The following is a 21,909-nucleotide window of genomic DNA, read 5'->3' on the forward strand; positions in this document are numbered from 1 at the left end:
TGAAAGTGAATATTTGATTGAAATTTATGTTGAATTTGGTGCAGCTTTTCAGTGGATTACAACTAATCCACTGGTCAAATAGTAGAAATCCATACTAAAATAAGATGAAAAAATTGCATGCTGCAGACTTTAGGATCTGTTTTAAAAAAGTTCAGAATAAAGATTCTGCTTCTTATAGTAGTAGATGGCGCATCATCCACAATCACTGCACGATTGTGCATGGGGAATGAATACTGGAATGGAGTGGAATTTGTTGGAGTATACTCATAGATTTCAGGACTTTCTGTGGCTCCCAGTGCCTTTGCACTGCTACAATGAAGCCGCTGTTGTAAACTATATGCTGGGGTATAATGAATAGTTGCACAGGAATCGGGGAGTAGCACCTCGGGGGTTTATTCTTCTTCTTTTTTTTTTTTTTTTTTTTTTTTAAATTGTGGCTCCTCACAGAATTGATAAAGAACAACAATCCTTTAGGACTGCATGTGGGTAGTGTCCGCAATTACTGGAGGTCACTTTAGGATGCATGTTTTATTAGCAGCTCAAATCAAATTCATGTTGAAGCTAAATTGTTATTCAGTTATGCTGCATAACCCAACTTGTTTAACTACAGGCATTGCTTACATATATACGGAAATAGATGCATGATGTATAGAGTAATGCCAATGATGGGAAAAGGGGGCAAAGAGATACTTTTTATCTATGATGCATGTATGAAAACAGACTTCAGATTCCAGTCTCGTTGTTCTTTTACCTCCTCCCTCTCTCTGCCCCTTCAGTCTCTAGTAACTATGGCTTTGAAGTAAAAAGATAAACAGCATCAGGGGGTGATATGAAACTCAAAGAGCAAGATGAGATTTACATTTCAAAGTGCTGTGTGGTCACACTTGGCATCTCAGCAAAATTGTAATATTTACCTTTTGAGAATCCCTTCTAATGCTGACCACCAGGTCCAGAGGGTTTTCTTTTTTTGCCTTTGTTTATTTCTGTGTTGGCATAGGCCTGACTTAATCCCTACTTTTTCTCATCCCAGTTTGTGCGCCTGTGGGACTTTAAGATATTGAAGACCAGACACAGCCTGAAGCCTGCCCCAAAGGAACCCTGCACGATCAAGGCAACTCTGAACTGATGGGAATTCCACAGCTAAAGGATAACACTGAAATATCGATATAGCCTCTGCATCCCTGAGTATTGTGTGCACCACCATGGCGGTATATTTTTGGTTGGATGGGTAAACTGCCTTAAATCCTTTTCTACAGAAGGCATAGCTCGATCACGTCAGCCTTTTAGGACTTGTGGCTTAAAGCAGAGTTACTGGATGCATAGAAGAAGAGTAAGCGATGGACTCTGACTAAAATGGAAGTGACCTGACAGTTTCCTGCCCATCCGTAAGCTCCAGCAAGGACAGGTTAAGGCTAGGCGTTCACCTTTGCTGGAAGAGCAGTATGCAGGAAGCTGGTTTTCAGGCCACAAATGCTTTCACAGGTAAGGGAATGTGAAGCGTGTTTTTGTTTAAATTTGTCTTTTATTGACTTTAAGAATTGTAAGAGTTTAATGAGTATATTGAGTACATCCAAATTTCCATAACCGTATATTTCTATTGTGAGAAATGGCTAAAACATGAGGAAACATACGTTGGAAAAGTAAAAAAAAGACATTGAATACATTAAAGGGTAAAGATAAATCTACAAACAAGCTATAATATTCAGATATGTCAAATTTTAAAAACCTTTGTGCATAAAATGTTATTCGTAGTTGCATTAAATATGGACCCTTCCAAAGAAAATTGAGCCTTTCCATATCCATACTATAGGCATATTTGGCAAAATAATAACAACAATATTACAAAAATCACTATGGTCTTCAGAAGACACCATGGAAGTTCTTAAAGCATACAGTTCAATTTCTTGTTACACTAACATTTCAAAGCTATTAAAAGGGTTTTCTCACAAATAAAAGTTAGGCCCTATCCACAGAATATGGCCTGACTTGCTGATCAGCAGGGGTCTCAGTGATGATATCCCCACAGATCAGGCGGAGCTTAGCAATTTCTTTTATTTAAGCATCTCCCTTAAAGAGGGTCTGTCACCCCGAAAAAGACCCCCACCAGGAGGTCAGATCCTTGTATAGTGTGTGCTGGCAGTCAGGTTTATTCATAAGGGGGCCGGCCGACACGGCCCTGTCAGCGGGACCTGTAGGAGAAGCCAGCAGCATTTCATATAATGCGGTCACGCCGGTGGTAAGAGGTCGTATCTGTTTTAACCAACTTTACAAACATAAATTTAAAAAAAACTGGCTGGGGAGAGCATTATGGGGGGGACACATTTGGTGGGGGACTTTTTCGGGTGACAGGTCCTCTTAAAGCAACGTAGTAGAAACAAATTTCTCTGAGTGGAAGAATTGTCCAAAATAAAATACTGTATTAAGCTGTATTCACACGAACGAATGGGGTTGTCTATACGGCCGTATATTTGCGGCTAAATATATATCTCCCATAGTCATTTACTGTTCCCGGGCTCGGTACAGTGAGCACAACGCGAAATGATAGAGCCTGCTCTATTTTCTATGGATAGGGAAGGGTTTAGCAGCGCTCACCTCTCCTCCTCTCCAGCAAGCCTGATGTGTGCCTGCCTGGGCATATGTTTGTGTGAATGCAGCCTTAGGCTAGAATAGGCACATCACATTATCTCCCTTTGGTTGTAAGGGTATGTTGGGAGGATTTCTGACGTATGTTTACAGTGGAGGGCTATACCGCTTATACAATGGGATATGTCATCCGGTCTGGCTCCTCCCCCCTGAAAGTGGGAGGAGTAACGGACACTTGCAGCAGCCGGTGATTTGCTGCTGACAATATCCTTTTACAGACAGTATGCTCAGTACGCTAAATACTAAATAGTATGCTAAATACCATAAAGTTGCTTCTGTCCCCCATAGGCTATTATGGCCTCCACTGAGTGTCCACAGCACAAAGTGGGATGGGAAAAGGCAGCGTTTCCCGCTGCACGTGACATATATTGTGCATCTGGGCGGAAAATAGTATGCCTCCACCTGCCAGTATATGTTTATGGATATGTTCAGTGTATTCTTTCCTGATGGATATGCTGAACATATCCAAAAAAGATGATGTCAATGTAGCTTTAAAGGAAATTTTACTAAAGAAAAAATAAATTACATATACTCACCTATACTCCTCCTTTTTAATCTTTTTTAACTATCTTAACTTTTTAACTATCCTGCATCACCTTCAAGCACATTTGCTCTATGGTCCCTTAATACTATTTAAGGGTTACCAGGCTTAAAGGAAATTACCGTCAAAATCAAGCATGATAAATAACACTTACTCATAGATCCAGGTATCGTGACTATGGTAATCTTCTTATATTTGTTATCCATGGCTTCCTTCCTTCTATAATCAACTTTTATGATTATGCTTATTAGCCTGAAGGGCTCTAAAGAGCGTTGCCAGAGCCTCTCCGTGTTACAGATTCACAGACTGTTACACTTTCCAGGAACACTTCCCCCTCCTACTGGATACTAAAACTTACTCTGCTGCAGTCAGATTACATCAGACAAAATGAAGGGGGAAGTTTTAAAGGAATTGAGGGAGTGGGGGCGTGACTGTGTAACAACCTTTGAAGCCAAAGCATGAAGGGCTCCGTTAACACCCCCCACATGCCCTCCTGGCTCATCAGCATAAATTTGAAAGCTGGTTTTAAAAGGAAGATGGTCATGGATAACATATGTAAGAAGATTACCAGTGTCACAGTGCCTGCATCTGTAAGTGCCCCTGGCCTCTCATGCTTGTTTCTGATGGTAGATTTCCTTTACGTGTTTAATACTTTTGTCAAATACTGTTTTTATTAGCTGTAAGGTTGTGGTCACACTTACCTCTTTAAATTAGTTTAGAAGCGCACTGAAAGTACACGGGGCGTGCCATGACCTGATCGCATATGCGCTTATATGGAAACAAATGTGATCTGTAACCAGCACCCAATGTCTTCCCTTTAAACAATACAATGCTGGTTACCGATCTAAAGAAACATTTGCGATCGCGCCCTAGCACACTCTGATGACCTTTCACTGTGCTTCTAAATGGAATGAAAGCGGTATGTGTGACTACAGCCTAAAAAGGATAACCTATTATTGGTCATGTTGATGGCTAGTTGGCCAATATGTAAGCATCTTGCTCAACTACTGACTTCTCTACCTGTGTTATGCTTATGCACTGTATGAAAATAATTATTTGGCATCGCTACGTGTGCCTCATGGACCATTGTTTGCAGCTTGTGTACCAATGACAAAAGAAAAAGGTGGCCTTTGGCCTCTGGCAGAAGTAGGACCTGCTCCATAATTTGCTGTCAGCCGGCTCGCACACAAGGCTGTAGAAACTATGGCTTTGTGTGAGCCTATAGAAAGATATGAGAATATATCTGAAAATAGCATGACTGTGTGCATGTCGTTTTGCTGTGTGAGGCTTGAAAGGTGAACTGTAGGATCACTAAAGAGGCATCACTTTCATCAGCCAACGGTATATTTATGTAAAGGACCTTGACTTACTGGTAGTTAGAAAAATGTAACCATACTCCTTATAGAGTGCCATGGGTAGATTTGTAGATCTAGCGAATGAGTGGAACATTATCTGTGTATAACTTTTTGGGCTCTATACACTTGTACTGTCAGTTATTTTGTGTCTTTATGGTGACCGACTACAAACAAACTCTGCCTAGCCTGTTCCTGCAGCCATACTTTCATCCATTTTTACATTAGCTCTTAGTATTCAATATGATAGCACAGGTGGTCTATAGTCTGATACTAGTTTTTATGCATGTAAACGGGGATGTAACTACAGTGGTAGCAGCCATAGCAGCTTCTATGGGGCCCGCAGTGTCAGAGGGCCCCAACATCCGGGATATTGGGTGTGTACATGCTGTATGTCTATATATGGTACTGTATTTATGTGTGTATTGTATATTGCTGTATGTATATACGGTGTATATATATCGTGTGTGATTGTAACTCACGTGTGTGTATACGAATAGGTATATATTTTAAGGGGAACCCGTTCAGAAGACTAGTCTAGATATTCTAGTTAAAGACCATGCCATACTACTTCATTAGGATTACTGAACTGTAACTTGATTTTCTAACATTAAACACATTTGTCCTTTGTGGAATGGTATATGGTTTGGAAATCCTCCTCGTCTGTGAAGGGCTGATTGGACTTTTTACTGTGCAATTTCTGAAAAGAACTCAGTATGTTTCTAATAAACAAATTATATCCACTTTAGCGTGCATAATAAAAATACTTCCTTAGTTCCCTTGTAATCTATTTACTAAAGATGACTGCCAAAGAAAATCTCTACTGGGTCACTTAGTTGTATAATGATGAGAGAAACAGGAAGAGAACATAAGAACCACAGTATCTTCTGACTACAGAGCAGGAGAACTACTGCCAGTTGACTAGTTGGAATTGGGACATGTACAATCAGTCTTTTATATTGATGCAGTTGGCTACTATGAGTTGTATTACAAAAAGCCATGGAAAATATATTGTTACATGTGTGAAAAGTCATTTCCTCCTTGGCTGGTAAAACAGAGAATAGAAATGGGAGTCTGAGGATGTTGCTCATAGATGTCATAGGACAGAGCAATGATTATGTATTCAGCTGTATTTTACTGTAGTGAACTGTATGGCCTCCACACTGATCCGCTTGGGTGGTTTGGGTGTTGTCTTTGGGCAATGTAAAAGAAATGAAGGCTTGCATTAAAGGAAATCTACCACCAGGATGAAGGATTGTAAACCAAGCACACTTACATTCTGTTGTGTGTCCCCTCTGGTAGGATTCACTTTTGTTTTTGCTCTTTATGCCCTTGTTTTTACAAAAAAGTTTTAAAAAATCATGCAAATAAGCCTGCGGGGCTCCAGCTCCATAGCTGTTAATTGAGTCTGGAGCCTCTCAGGCTCGTTTGCATAATTTTTAAAGCCTTTCTTTGTAAATACAATGGCATAAGGAGCTAACATAAGAGCAGATCCTCACAAAGGAGGCACACACCAGCATATAAGTGTGCTTGGTTTATAATCTTTGATCCTGGTGGTAGATGCCCTTTAAAGTTAGCGAGATGAGCAGCCTTGAACTTTAGGTTCGGTTCGAAAGTGTCCCCTATGACCCGGACATATTACGGGAACGGCGGCCGTGCAGCCAATCTGGCAAATTGACACCCCTACGTGCTAGCCATGTTTATGATTGTGTTTCCCCTGGACAACACCGCCATTGCTAGTAGGTTGGGGTGTATATGTGCCAGATTGGCTGCACGGCCAGCGATCCCGCATATGTCCGGGTCACGTAAGACACTTGCCTCTAGAGGTAAGTAAAGGTTGCCATTACAAGTAAGTAAAGAACTTGCCTCTACCTTTGTGTGGGTGCTATGACTGCTGCATCCAGGAAACTCTTATGTTCTTTTCCTGGTCTGGATATACTGGGGGGGAATTGGTTAATTTAATGCTGATATGGTGGCTGACCGTTATCCTGTGAAAGCTGCTGGCAGTGCTAGCTTAGAGCCCCGGGGAGCTGTTTTATACATATCTTTGGGAATGTGGGTAAATGTATGACTCAACATGTATAATGTAAAGTTATAAAATATTTTCAATACTCTTTCCGTTTTAATTCCTCACAGCTTTCTAGATCTCTGTTTGCTGCAATTGAAAAGGAACTTGTGATGTCACACAGGCACATTGCTCATTGTATCACAGAGAGTAATTACAACCGTGTGCTATAATGAGCGATGCATCTGTGTGACATCACATGACTGTGGGCAGATTTCTATAGCATTACAGCAAGCAGAGATCTAGAAGTATTACAGAAAGTATATTGGAATATTGTATTTCTTTGCACAAATATCAATTATTTGCCGAAATGGGACAACCCCTTTTACTTTAGCTTTACTCTGCACCTCCAAAACACAAAAATCAGTTTGTATAAGGATGAGGTTTATTGTATTGTAAGTTTTGCTCCTCTCCCTGCTGTGTAAAGTACATATCAGTAGGCTTTGTTTTCCAGTAGTGATAGAATTGAAAGAGTTGCCTATAGTTCTCTAGTTGTGCACTGCACCAGTAGACCTAGACAATGGGACTATCAACCATATCGGCAACATTACTCATATTTATTGCCTTTACATCAGAATGCCTGCGTGACTGCATCTTATTATGTTAGCAGCAGGATTGATAGTAAAAACCTGCATTTGTTATTATATGTGATGCATGAAGCAGCTGGCAGTACATGGATACGTTGTCAGGTTTACATCTGCAATAACATGACAGGCCGGCCAGATGGTGCATCGCACAAAGAAATCTTACCTTTCCAATTGCATCTTATCACCTAGCATCACATAAGCATCTCCTGCTTATACATTGTGCTGTATCCCGTGAAATTTATTGCATCAATACACGGATAATAACGTTAGAGACTACAATTGGTGATATTATAGTTTTCATCCACATATCATTCTGGAAGACTAAGCAGCTTTACCACTGACACACAGCAGAAGGGTTGTTTGGTATCTTAAAGGGGCATTCAGGTTTATTGTAATTTAAAAAAAAAAAAAAAAAAATTCCTATATGTCATAGTAGTGTTCAGCTCAGCGGCTACACCACTAAAAGGACATCTACAACTAGGATGAAGGATTGAAAACCAAGCACACTGACATACTGGTGTGTGCCCCCACTGACAGGATCAGCTCTTTTTTGGCTTCCTGTTCCCTTGTTTTTACAAAAAAGGCTTCTAAAATTATACAAATTAGCCTATGGGGCTCCTGGCTTCATAGCTGTTAATTGAGCCCGGAGCCCCTGAGGCTCAATTGTTTTAAAAGCTTTTTCTTTTGCAAAACCAGCAAATAAGAAGCTAAAAGAAGAGTGGATCCTACCAGAGGGGGCACACACCACTATGTAAGTGTGCTTATCTTACAATCCTTTATTCTCGTGGTAAATTTCCTTTACGTTCCAAACCAAAAATGGTAACTGGGGAACATTTACAAAAATCAACAAGGAACCACCAAAACAAATTGCAGCCTATCATCCTTATACTAAATGAATGCTGCAGGCCTATAGCCAGACTAGGGTATATCATTTTGTGAGTTATTTACAGGAAATTGTGATGACCTTGAACTTTATAATCAAATGTATGATTGGGAGCTTTTATTGATGCAGAGTTGACAGCTCTTTTAATATGGCAAAATAGCAAGGAATCTTATTATCGACATCCCATTTATTGTGTAAAACCTTATTTTATTTTTTTCCATTTAAAGAGCTTTATTAATCAACAGACTGTAACACTGTAAGGCTACATTCAGACGATGTATGCCCGCCGCACCGTAGTACGGCGGGCATAAATCGGCGCTGCGGAGAGGAGCAGGGGATGAGCACAACAGCAAGCAAAAGTAAAAAAGAAAAGTAATACGGCTCACCCTGATCTTTAGCAAGTCCTCACACATGGGTGACAATCCATAAGGAAATCCTCAATCCTGCAGAGTGCTGTGCGCGTGGCCTGCCAGGACTGCAGGTAAAAGTAATCCAAAGTAACAAAGGGTCGCGGCACTTCTTAAAAAGCAATGTATTCTTTATTTCTTCATTTTAAAATTGCAGAGGACATGGCAGAGGTTTTGCCTATGCGTTTCGAGTGTTAGGTGCTCTTAGTCATGGCATAAATTTTTTTTAACACAGTAACAATTTAAAACAAGCAGCAGCCAATCCCTGTATCGAGGGTGTGTGCTGTTGAAACGGTGATTTGCCAGAAGGGAAAACGCCCAACATAGCTCATCTCCGCATACAACAGACTGATTCTAATATCAAACAACATCACACATATATGGTAACGAAATAAAGATATAAATACATATATATATGTATCACTGTAGACCTTGTGGCTCTAAAATTAGGCTACTTCCCCAAATAAAATTTAGTATTATGAGTATATTACTATATCCCTATGAATCCCATCTTTGACCTGGACCTTTATTTATTGTGGCTAAGGCAAAAGACTTGTTTTAACCTTGCTTGGATAATGGAGGGGAAAGTCCTGCACACCAGAATTTTTATGTCACAAATTGGAATCTGATGCCAAAAACAGCAATGATTGCTAAAGAACAGTGGGGCTAGTATGCCAGTATCTGTTGTGTGGCACTGATAAAAAGATGCAGACACGTAGAGGTGGCGGTGGTAGTGAGAGGTCCTTAAGTTTGAGTTATGTAGCTTTTTGTTGGTCGTATTCTTGTCTCCCGAGATCTTGTATATGTCTGAATACATTTATCTATTGGGATGTTGAACATTCTGTTTTTCCAGAATGGATAAGGAGCTAACAGCACTGCAGACTGTAGCTCATAGACCTGTCAACACGTGGAGATTGAAGAACTCTGTACTGTGAGGAGTTTTAATGGCTGAGGTTGGAGGACTTCATGTAGGATTTAATTAATTTAGCAGGTGTTGATGAACTCTTGGAAAACGCAATTCTCCTTATTGAAATGCGCTGCTAATTTATGCAGCAGATAGCATGTTGTCTGTGCTTCCAGATGCTATGGCTGAACAACTGTCAGAGTTGAACAAAAGCTGAAATAATTTCCTTCTACTTGTGTGACTTAAAGTATAGAAAACTAATGTCTATAAAATAGAGAATTAAAAAAAATTGTTATGACTCATTAAATAGGTTGTCCAAAAACAACCTTTCTACTAAATTCTCAAAAAAGGCTAGTTATTTTTATAGGCTTATTATCGTGTATATTTATCGTACCTTTAGTCAAACAAAATTGGCCTTTTCAACCCCCACTGTTCACAGCCTAACAGTAGAGAAAGTGGGTGTTTGTGTACATGTTGGTAGTTTTCTACAAGCCCCATTATACCATGCAAGCATCTTCTTGTGGTTGGTCTTGCCATAGGTGTCTTCCCTTGAGTAGTAGCTTGTAACTTCCTATATCTAGGATGGATCAGAATTCCTCAAGAGAAGATCATAGAGCAGCAGTACTAGTGTCATTGAATTTGTCGGGGTTCCAAACATGTTAGGAGGACAATTATGGCCTATGATTTAGTTTCATACTATGTTTTCACAAGGGTTCTGCGTCTCTCCCCACGTTCAGGGTTCTAGGACAGATTGGGATCTAGGTGGGCGTTTCCAACATCTGTGAAGAAGGGCAAACATAACTTCTAGGATAGACCATAACGCTCTTGTGAAATTATGTCTAGGAGATATCCTTTTGCCTTTGGCTGGAAGCAAAGTTTTTTCTAAATTGTGATATTTTCCTTTTAAAGTCTTTGAGACCAGTCTGTAACTGTGGCCCAACGTAAATAACAATAGTGTTGCTGGACATTTGGTTTAATACTAACATTTCCTAATTTTATTTCCATCATTATCTTCCACTGACTTCAAGGTCAATCCTAACTAATTCAAAAGATTTGTCATTGCACTGGGTACAGCATGTTGGTTGGACATACAGATCAGTGGTTGAGGTGCAGATCTATTTCTAGAAAAATTAATCTATGGTGTGTAATGTAGGTTTATCTTCCATGTTTTCCATGGGATTGGATCATTATGACAATTTATAATTACTATGTTATTGTACTGTAGCTTGCATGTCCATAGAAGCAGATGACTATGGCAGCAAACTTTCACATGCCAGGGGATGGATTTGTGGCATACAGTAGACCTATTTTCTGGCTTATGTCTCACTTAGCATACCGTTTAAAATAAAGAAGTCAGAATAAAACCTGTTTCTATGAAATTGCCATCTCTGAATGGTCAATCTTCATTATCCGGTACCTGGAACACATTCTGAAAAGACCCCATGTAGAGCTAATGATTCCATATAGTGGTATTTGTATGGTTGGTTATTTTGTATGGGGAAAATTCATATTCCCTTTTCAAACCAACAACATTTTTTCCCCTTTCTGAGGCTCCGATGAAAATAGCGTTATTCTATTTATAAAATGTGACTGTGTGGGAGGAGAAGGCTGCATGCTGTGTGAATTATCCCAGATGGGGGAAAAATCCATCGCTCTGCTCCTGATATTATCATTTTGCATGATGTGATTTCCTTTCTGGTAATAATTGCTGCATTAGACCGTATTCAGGCAGCATATGGTAAACACGGGAAGCAAGTGTAATGTAGCAATCCACCTATGTATATTTACTATATCTATCTATCTATCTATCTATCTATCTATCTATCTATCTATCTATCACATATCTATCTATCTATCACATATCTATCTATCTATCTATCTATCTATCTATCTATCTATCTATCTATCTATCTATCTATCTATCTATCTATCTATGTTACTTTATGTGCTTGCTATAATCGCATAGTTCAGCTCCTTATATCTTAAATCATTTACCCGGAAACCAAATAGAAAGATCCATCTCTCTTGTCTCCAGGTTAAAATGAAGATACTTTTATCAAAAAATCTGGTGTGTGCAAGTGCTTTACTCATGAGCCACAAGCAAAGGCACTTGCATGCACCAGTCTGATTTTTTTTGTTTGATGTCTTGTCCGCATATATTGCACCTATAAAAGAATCTTCATTTTAACCCTGGAGACAAGAGAGATTGATCTTTCTATTTGGTTTCCTGATGTGATACGGGCTGATCCGTGCTCCAAGCCCTAACAGTGGAGGGAGCTGCTCAGTTTTTGTTTCTATGTTCAGTAATTTACCCACACTAAAGAGTAAGAGTAACTTAATAGACATAACATCAACAGCATGTCTGTATGTGGAGCTGTGCCTTGTACTGCAACTCTGCCCTATTCAAAGACACTGGGGCACACTTGCTTACCTGTCCCCTGGAGTTCACCGAAATGCATTGTCCGAAGATAATGCACTGTGCCGCCATTCACTAAGATGGACTGTGCGCCCGATATCCTGCATGTGTCACTTCCCCACTCAGGTCCGACAGAGTTCACCATCTTTTGAATTGTACATGTAAGTGCTTGGGCTTGCGACACAATTTGAAAGTTAAATCCCATGCTCAGTCCGAATGAGTCGGATCGGCCGACGGCACGCCACCCAACGTGTGTCTCATGGAAGCCAGCGCAACTGCGCCAAAATCCCAGTGCAGACACCTGTTAAATACCTGTCAAAGCCGCGTAATCCACGAAAAAGGCGAACGGTCCGACAAAAGTGAACAGTGCGACCCTTCGTAAATGAGCCCCACTGTAAAACTCTGGAGACTCTGTGCCCCTTTGTTCTATTGAATGGGAGCTGACCATTTACTTAGCACTGATACCTGACAGAGAAAGGAGCTCCATGATCACGGTTGCTGTCAGCTCTGATTAATGGAGGTTCCAGGTGTCAGACCTCCATCTATCTTATATTTGAGAACAGGTCTGCCACTAGGAATTTTGGTGCCCCTAACTGGCAAATTTAGTGGGTACCCCCTTTTCCCTGCCCAAAAAAATGTTTCCCATCTTATTTTGTGATGTGGTGTAGAAGTAGTAGCATAAGATTAAGGCTATCGGGCCCCTGGGCTGTAAATAAAATGTGCCCTCTCTAATATCATCATAGTCTATACAGTTGAAAAAAGACAAATGTCAATCAAGTTCAACCAAGGATATAATAGTTTAGAGTTTTAAAATAATTTAACATTTAGAGCACAAAAACCGTAATATACCAGAGATGGCTGCATAGAAAGGATACAGAAGTCACCGTGCCCCCCCCTCAAAAGCCACGGTGCCCCCCCCACAGAAGCCACGGTGCCCCCCCACAGAAGCCACGGTGCCCCCCCCCACAGAAGCCACGGTGCCCCCCCCACAGAAGCCACGGCCCCCCCCACAGAAGCCACGGTCCCCCCCCACAGAAGCCACGGTGCCCCCCCACAGAAGCCGTGGTGCCCCCCCCACAGAAGCCACTGTGTAGCCACGGTGCCCCCCCCCACAGAAGCTACTGTGTAGCCACGGTGCCCCCCCACAGAAGCCACTGTGTAGCCACGGTGCCCCCCCACAGAAGCCACTGTGTAGCCACGGTGCCCCCCCCACAGAAGCCACTGTGTAGCCACGGTGCCCCCCCACAGAAGCCACTGTGTAGCCACGGTGCCCCCCCCAAAGAAGCCATTGTGTAGCCACGGTGCCCCCCCACAGAAGCCATTGTGTAGCCACGGTGCCCCCCCACAGAAGCCACTGTGTAGCCACGGTGCACCCCCCCACAGAAGGCACTGTGTAGCCACGGTGCACCCCCCACAGAAGCCACTGTGTAGCCACGGTGCCCCCCCCCACAGAAGCCACTGTGTAGCCACGGTGCCCCCCCCCCACAGAAGCTACTGTGTAGCCACGGTGCCCCCCCCCACAGAAGCCACTGTGTAGCCACGGTGCCCCCCCACAGAAGCCACTGTGTAGCCACGGTGCCCCCCCCACAGAAGCCACTGTGTAGCCACGGTGCCCCCCCTAAAGAAGCCACTGTGTAGCCACGGTGCCCCCCCACAGAAGCCACGGTGTAGCCACGGTGCCCCCCCCCAAAGAAGCCATTGTGTAGCCACGGTGCCCCCCCACAGAAGCCATTGTGTAGCCACGGTGCCCCCCCACAGAAGCCACTGTGTAGCCACGGTGCACCCCCCCACAGAAGGCACTGTTTAGCCACGGTGCACCCCCCACAGAAGGCACTGTTTAGCCACGGTGCACCCCCCACAGAAGCCACTGTGTAGCCACGGTGCCCCCCCCCCCACAGAAGCCACTGTGTAGCCACGGTGCCCCCCCCCACAGAAGCCACTGTGTAGCCACGGTGCCCCCTCCCCCACAGAAGCCACTGTGTAGCCACGGTGCCCCCTCCCCCACAGAAGCCACTGTGTAGCCACGGTGCCCCCTCCCCCACAGAAGCCACTGTGTAGCCACGGTGCCCCCTCCCCCACAGAAGCCACTGTGTAGCCACGGTGCCCCCCCCCCCACAGAAGCCACTGTGTAGCCACGGTGCCCCCCCACAGAAGCCACTGTGTAGCCACGGTGCCCCCCCCACAGAAGCCACTGTGTAGCCACGGTGCCCCCCCCCCACAGAAGCCACTGTGTAGCCACGGTGCCCTCCCCCACAGAAGCCACTGTGTAGCCACGGTGCCCCCCCACAGAAGCCACTGTGTAGCCACGGTGCCCCCCCCACAGAAGCCACTGTGTAGCCACGGTGCCCCCCCCACAGAAGCCACTGTGTAGCCACGGTGCCCCCCCCAAAGAAGCCACTGTGTAGCCACGGTGCCCCCCCCAAAGAAGCCATTGTGTAGCCACGGTGCCCCCCCACAGAAGCCATTGTGTAGCCACGGTGCCCCCCCACAGAAGCCACTGTGTAGCCACGGTGCACCCCCCCACAGAAGGCACTGTTTAGCCACGGTGCACCCCCCACAGAAGCCACTGTGTAGCCACGGTGCCCCCCCCCCCACAGAAGCCACTGTGTAGCCACGGTGCCCCCCCCCCACAGAAGCCACTGTGTAGCCACGGTGCCCCCCCCCCACAGAAGCCACTGTGTAGCCACGGTGCCCCCCCCCCACAGAAGCCACTGTGTAGCCACGGTGCACCCCCCACGGAAGCCTCTGTGTAGCCACGGTGCACCCCCCACGGAAGCCTCTGTGTAGCCACGGTGCCCCCCCCCACAGAAGCCTCTGTGTAGCCACGGTGCCCCCCCTACAGAAGCCACTGTGTAGCCCCTCTAGAACCAAGATTAAGTATGCCAGAAACTCATGGGTTTTTTACCCTGTTCATTTGGACATGTACTGTGTTGGGGTTGAACTTTTATACTGTAAGAAGAGAATGGAATAAAATTGTTCCGTTGTCAGTGCTGGATTAAAGGGACTCTTTCTCTATTGCATTTGATGTGTGGGTCTGCACAAGACATCTGAGGACACGACTGGGACATTCCTTGTGCAATAAGGAGTGATGAGCAACAAATTTTTATTTTATTACTGTTGCCCCCACCATAGCCAATGACGTCTCGATTCCCCCACAATAGCCAATGTAGTAACACTGCCCCCACCACAGCCAATGTAGTCACGGTGCCCCCACAGAAGCCAATAGTTGCAGATCTTCCCACAGTATCCAAGTAGTATTTATTAAGTAGTTTTTATTAACATTTTTGTAATGGCACAAGAAAAAAAATACGTACAAACATACATACATAACCCCCCCCCCTCTCCCCAGAGAAGGGTGTCTCAATGTCCGACCAGTCATTAGATCCATATCATATGTGCACACAGTGTGGGACACCAGATATGCCAAGAGAAATTTGCAATTTGCAGGCCTATGTAGACCCCCAGGAATGCATAATCAGCGCCATGTTACTACGAACCGCTGAAGACAGCAAGCCAGGTGTGAGGATCCATTTCCGCCACTGTTTTTTGAACATCTTCATATTATCTCACTTCAAATAAATGTACTGTGTAACTAGTTCCTTGATTTTAGGAGGTGATACATGTAACCAATGAGAGGCCATAAGTTTCCTTGCCTAATATAGTATCTTATTAGTAGTCAATTTTGAACCCAATGCTAAAAGAGGCTCCACGACATACCCCAACTCCTCTACCAGTGGTGACTTCGGTATGTTGTGTCCCCATGTTTATCACCTCCTCATCTCCAATAGTAACACTGCCACAATAGTTTTAGGGAAAAAAATAAAAAATGTATATTCATCTTATTCCTCGTCCTCTTGGGGCCTTCTTCACTCCAGTGCCAAGTGTCATATAACTGTACATGCACATTTTGGCTTTTCAAAGAAAATGTGCCCTTTGTGAAATAAATATAGCCAATGTATACTACCAAAGAAGATGAAAGACGGTGGGTAGGATCACTATGATGGAAGCGAAGCTAGATCTTTATATTAATACCGCTGAATGTATTTGCCATTTCTGTCGTTCTAGGAAATGTTCCTCGAACTATTACCTACTAAACTGAACACTGGATTATTGAAGTGCAAGTAATCCTCTAAAACTGCCGGGCTACAGCACCGTGTAGTTAAATGAAAATAACATAGCGTAACAATGCCTCAAATCTGCAATAAATAACAGCATGGGTAAAAAAATTGGTCTCCAATAGAACGTGAACTTTAAAATTGAAAAAGTTCTCAAAGCATCTAACCCTCTGCAAACGTACGCATAAAACAGCCAAGGGTCATATATATACTCCTCTAAGGGCTGTAAACTCCAGTGTGTGTACACAAATTAAGCTCAACAAATCAGAAGATTATTAAACTTTCTAGATTTTCAGCAGACTATATAAATGTGCATTTAGCTTTCACCCTGTTTCATGAATGCATAGCATCTGCTGATGAGTTTACTGCAGAAACAGGTGTGTAGCTAAGTGCTCATGGGTCCTAAGGCAAGAATGCAGCCTGTGAGACACAGGTCCTACTATGCCATATCCCCCAGGCGTCACATCCCCAAAAACAATTACTTGTCTGAAAAATGTCCCCCTTTAATGAAATGGCCGCTGCACAGGACCCCCTTTAATGAAATGGCCGCTGCACAGGACCCCCTTTAATGAAATGGCCGCTGCACAGGCCCCCCTTTAATGAAATGGCCGCTGCACAGGCCCCCCTTTAATGAAATGGCCACTGCACAGGCCCCCCTTTAATGAAATGGCCGCTGCACAGGCCCCCCTTTAATGAAATGGCCGCTGCACAGGCCCCCCTTTAATGAAATGGCCGCTGCCGAGCCCTCCCCCCTTTGATGAAATGGCCGCTGCCGAGCCCTCCCCCCTTTGATGAAATGGCCGCTGCCGAGCCCTCCCACCTTTGATGCAATGGCCGCTGCCGAGCCCTCCCCCCTTTGATGCAATGGCCGCTGCCGAGCCCTCCCCCCTTTGACGCAATGGCCCCTTTGAAAATAACCTCTATCCTCACCTTCAGCTTCTTCTCCCTGCGGCTCTGTCTTCTCCTCTTACCGGCCCGAAGAGGAGAAGACGGAGCAGCAGGGCCGGAGGTGAGTATAGAGGTTTTTTTCAAGCTACCAATCTTCATATAGGACCCAGGTATGGGCGGGTGTGGGCACCTGAGAAGCTTAAGGCCCTGAACGCCCACCCATACTGCCTATATGAAGATCCACCATCGGTGGCAGCAGTTGCTTTGCTCTTCAGGAATATAAATTGAATGTTTATTTGTATTATTTCTACCTCTTATTTTCCCGTCCAATCATGGATATGTAATCTGAGGAGTGGTTGTGGTTTGCTTTTAAACAAATAGACGGAGATTGTGATGTAGATCTCCACTTTAATGGTAGACTCATTTGAGCCAGGTCATGTTGTGTCTTTGTCTAATAAACTGTGTCTGTATTTCCTCTGGTTTTTAAGACATTTCAATAGAAGTTTATTCATTTTAATTACAGCATGTATATGGCATAACAATAATAATATCTGCATACATCACCAGAAAAAATAAGTGTAACTGTACTCTAGGGGTTGTAGCTTGTTTTTAAATAATTAGACAGGGATTGTCATGTAGCTCTCTACTTTAGTGGAAGCCCTAGAAGGTGGGACACTCTTCCTAAGAATACATTTTTTGAATATAGGTGCTGCGGGTGTAATAATATCAAAGGTGCTACACTTGCCCGTCTCTGGCGCCCAGGTTCAGATCCTATGACCGCCGGTGTATGCCCAGAGCTCTAGAGTATGGCGCGTATGTTATTTTTATACCTTCCTGGGACCTATATTTTGTATTAATCTGGTAACAAACTACCTCCTAACATCCAAGTATTTGAATGATCTCAGCCAATGCCTTTAAGTGCATAAATCTTTTATTTGTTTAGAATTCAAGATGGTTGATATACTGGATAATTTCAAGTGAGGCTTGGATGTCTCCCAGGAAAATTTCACATGGGGTGTTGATTTATACTGACAGATATATTGTTAGGAATCAATATTTTTCACCAATGTGGGGTAGTTGGCATCAGCCGGATGGTGGAGGTTGTCTTTTTCAGGATCAACACTGTAGGATCATAGGTTAGACCTAACCCACCTGCCTCTATTAAACCTTATAAACTATGATACTGTCTGTCTTCCCTCTGTGTATTCTCATGCATCTTATGCATCTCTGATCTGTCTCATCTCTCTTTCTATGTGCCAGTGTGTAAGTACAATGTCAGAAATCAGATGAAAGTGTATATACACCTGTAGCATGATATTGTCTCCCCATAGAACTAGATGGATAATAATGTGTCTGCTGAGAGAGAGCCCCCACCCACATCCTTGGATTTTGCACTGAGCAGCCTAGGGAGTGATGGGAGCTAAAACAGCAATAAAATGGAGTAAAATTGTAAAGTAACGTGTTAAAAGGATCTTTGTTGTGTAAACATCACTAGGAGGTGTGAGAATTTTCTTGTGTGAGAAAACCCCTTTAAAATTCAATATGTGTTGTAGAATATTGTTAGTATAAATCTCAGGACAAATTTGAAATCCTTTTGTTGTGACTAATACTTTTTTTGTTTTTTCAGAGTGCAAATTTACCTGCACCAGTGGCAAATGCTTGTATCTTGGGTCGCTAATTTGTAACCAGCTAAATGATTGTGGGGATAACAGTGATGAAGAAAACTGTCCAACAGAACACCCACCACCAGGGATATTTACCTGTAAGTACAAGTAACTGTTCTCTTTGCCATTACATTGTTCTATGACTGGTCCAAAAAGTGATTTTAGTAAAATAATTATAATTGATGAGTAAGTGACCAATGACATTAAAGGGACCCTGCCACCATGGCAAAATATATAGAGCAGATTGATACATTGGGTCAGATTGACTTACCCAATCCTGCCGCGATCCCGCGGCGTGTTGTCCGACAGACCCTTAGTAAATGAGCCCCATGGTTTTTAAACGACTGCCCACTTGAACTTTCAAAGAAGAAAGAGGCAGATAAATAAAATGGATAGATAACGCTTAACCCTGCTGCTGGTCAATGGGGCTCTCAGCAGTGGGGCTCAGATTGTTAGAACTTGGTACAGTACATCCCCTTTAAACTACAGCCATCATTGATCAAATTTTGATGGTGAGCATAAATATGCGATCAGATTGATTAAATTAGAACCATGGTAATCTTCATGTTTACAGTCTATACTTTTTTTTATCTGATCATAAAAAAAAATTCTGTGTTTTTAAAGAAAACAATATGACCTTTTGAAATGTAAAGCAGAAAATTATGATTTTTATAGATTGAATGGCATTTAATATGAGACCTGATTGTACAATGAGCATGTATCCATAAAATCCTCAGTAGAGATTTAACAGATATTACCAGCACGAAGATACCGTAACGCAGGAATGTTTCAAAGAAAAAACATTATACATAGGAAGATTCTCCAAGAAGCTCTGTCCATGCATTGCTCTGTAAATGCCATTAGACGTAGATATAATACTGTATTAAAACGTGGAAATGGCAACTGCGATTCAATTACACATTGGCCATTGTCCACTCAACTTCATTGTCTTCTGATTATTTCATCCAGATAAAAAATGAGGCTGCAACATCTCAGATTTATATTCTTTATAACCACTGTGATATTCATTTACTGTTCCTGTCTGGTGTATGTGTATTTAGAAGCTGCTCTGTGAATCTTGCATCTAGTCGCTATCCATCTTCTCCACTAAGGAGTCATTATCGGTTATTGGTCCCTGCCTGAGCTGTTCATGATTAGGCTTTCAGCCATTAAACTTCTTCTAAAAGCTGCCGAGTGTCCGCGTAATTGTAAACAATGTGTTAATAGGCCATAGTGCTACCGTGTGCCACATATTATAGTGGGTGACGTTGCCGATGTCGCAGCTGTTAAAGTTTTAGTGAATTTCGTAAGTTATAAATGTGTATCCTTGGCTGGTTTCTAGGAAATTAAATTCCTCACGGACACACTATTTATAGATGAACTCTGCTTGATCCTCTAGACCGAGGTTTTACCTTGCTTTGTGAAAAAATGCAATCGATATATCATTCCTCTTTGAGAAAATACTGGCCGTCATGGCACGCTACAGTCTTGCACTTGTCGGTTCTTATTATAGGGTGGTGTTTTAATGCCATACTTTATAAGATCTTAAGGCAGATGGCAAAAATGCTGCGCTTCTTACATCTGATCCTGTAGAAATGGTTTGAATATAAAAACATACAATATGTGGTTTGTTTTACTGTTAAATGGGGAGACTTTCAACCCCTACACCACTGTTTTGAAGTTGTTGCATTGAAAGCCCCTCACTCCGCTTAACCGGTTCCCTACTCTATACTGGGAAGGCTATAACCAGGATAGTCTGGGAATCTGTTCCTTCTAGAATAGATAAACCAATTTGATTTTAATCCCGCATAATTCTGCTTCCTGAAAGTCATGCTTGATGTTAAGGGGGCTGACTTACAAGGTAGCAAAAGAGGCGTGGCTTTCCTTGTCTCATTCTGGAAATCTTATTAGCATATTTCCCAGAATCTCTTATTGTAAACCCCAGTTTCACCTTCGCTTAGGATGCTTATCTTATGTGCTCCGGTGTGAAACTGCAGGTTTAATGTGTCTAAAATAAAGGATGAAATTTTAAATATAACCTCTGAGATGATGGACTTCCTTGCTTTTACCAAAATATGTTATAAATACAAGTCGGGTGTCCTTAAGTAGGGGACCGCCTGTCTGTACAACGTCATTCCCTCACCCTCTCCCAGGTTCAGCTACAGATGCAGATTGTGTATGTACTTCTGTAAAACTGTAAGTTAAAGTGTAATTTCTAAAGTTATAATTTGCATATGTGATTTCCCCTTTAAAAACAAATGCCTGTGTTCCTCAACAACTTCTTAGTAGGATTCGTTTATCATCTAAATGGTTAAACTAATGGTAAATGTCCTTTAGAAGGGCTAGTTAAAACTGAGTTATTACACACTCAAAAATATACATGGTGAATATACATGGTCATGGTGCTGGTCATGCAGAAGAGAGAGCAGGTCCTATTCCTGCCCGTGATGAGAACCATTACAGGCAGTCTTCGGGTTACGTACAAGATAGGTTCTTCAGTTCAATTTGTATGTAAGTCGGAACTGTATATTTTTTAATTTTAGCTCCAGACAAAAAAATTTTTTTGTCCCAATGACAATTAGATTTTCAAAATGTTTTGCTGTAATGGGACTAAGGATTATCAACAAAACTTCATTACAGACTCCTTACAGCTGATCATTGCCGCCTGGGACTAAATAAAAGCATCTAGCGACAATCACCAGAGGGCAGAGGGGTCTGTCTGTAATTCAGAGTCGTCTGTAAGTCTGGTGTCTTTAACTGTACTTGTATATTAAAGGGATAGCCCATTTGATGCTGACATTCTATAGAAAATTTGCTTCCATTGGACAGAAATCTGTCCAAGATCATGTGATATCACACAGAAGCAGGGCTCATTATATGGAATCATAGGTGTGTTTTATAACGAGCTGTGCACCTGTGTGACATCACATGACCACGGATAGATATCTGTCCCGTGGAAGTAAACATAGAAGCTTTGACAGCAAGCAATGTAGAAAACTGTGAGGAACTGATGCAGAGTGTATAGTAGAAAATTAAACCGCTTTTTTTAATTATACAAACAATAACATTTATTTGCTGAAAGTAAATCAAGCAGAACGTTTACGTATAGGAATTAGTGGATTGAGAAACTGAGTAGATGCATCGAATGAACTGTAGTTGAGAATATTTTTATGGAGAAAACTTTGATTCTGTAATTGTGAAACCAATGAATAGCCATTCTTCTAGCGCTTGCAATTATGTTGCAAAAAAGAAACATCTTTGGTGGTCTGTGAAGTATGTGGGATACTCAGCCTGTGCTCTGCCTGTTCACGGTTTGGTTGTGGTAATTAATAAACATGATGTCTGTGCACCAATTCATTGAGAGAAGATGTTTTAGCAGGTTTAGCAGCTTTGTAGTGCTTCTGGTAGAAAGCCTTTATTGTTGGTAGCTGTGACGCTATACGT

The 21,909-nt window shown here is 42.6% G+C and overlaps 1 protein-coding gene across 1 annotated transcript in view; it reads left to right on the plus strand.

The window, feature by feature from the left end:
• Window positions 1-21,909, plus strand: part of LDLRAD4 (low density lipoprotein receptor class A domain containing 4) — a 175,357-nt gene that overhangs the window by 70,775 nt on the left and 82,673 nt on the right. The window contains exons 2-3 of the mRNA XM_072152280.1: window positions 1,031-1,482; window positions 18,429-18,563. Coding sequence (XP_072008381.1) covers window positions 1,443-1,482; window positions 18,429-18,563 — 175 coding nt within the window. The 5' untranslated portion in view covers window positions 1,031-1,442. The remainder of the gene's footprint in view (window positions 1-1,030; window positions 1,483-18,428; window positions 18,564-21,909) is intronic.

Source organism: Engystomops pustulosus, chromosome 5 (assembly GCF_040894005.1).
Source record: "Engystomops pustulosus chromosome 5, aEngPut4.maternal, whole genome shotgun sequence".
Classification (NCBI taxonomy): Eukaryota; Metazoa; Chordata; class Amphibia; order Anura; family Leptodactylidae; genus Engystomops; species Engystomops pustulosus.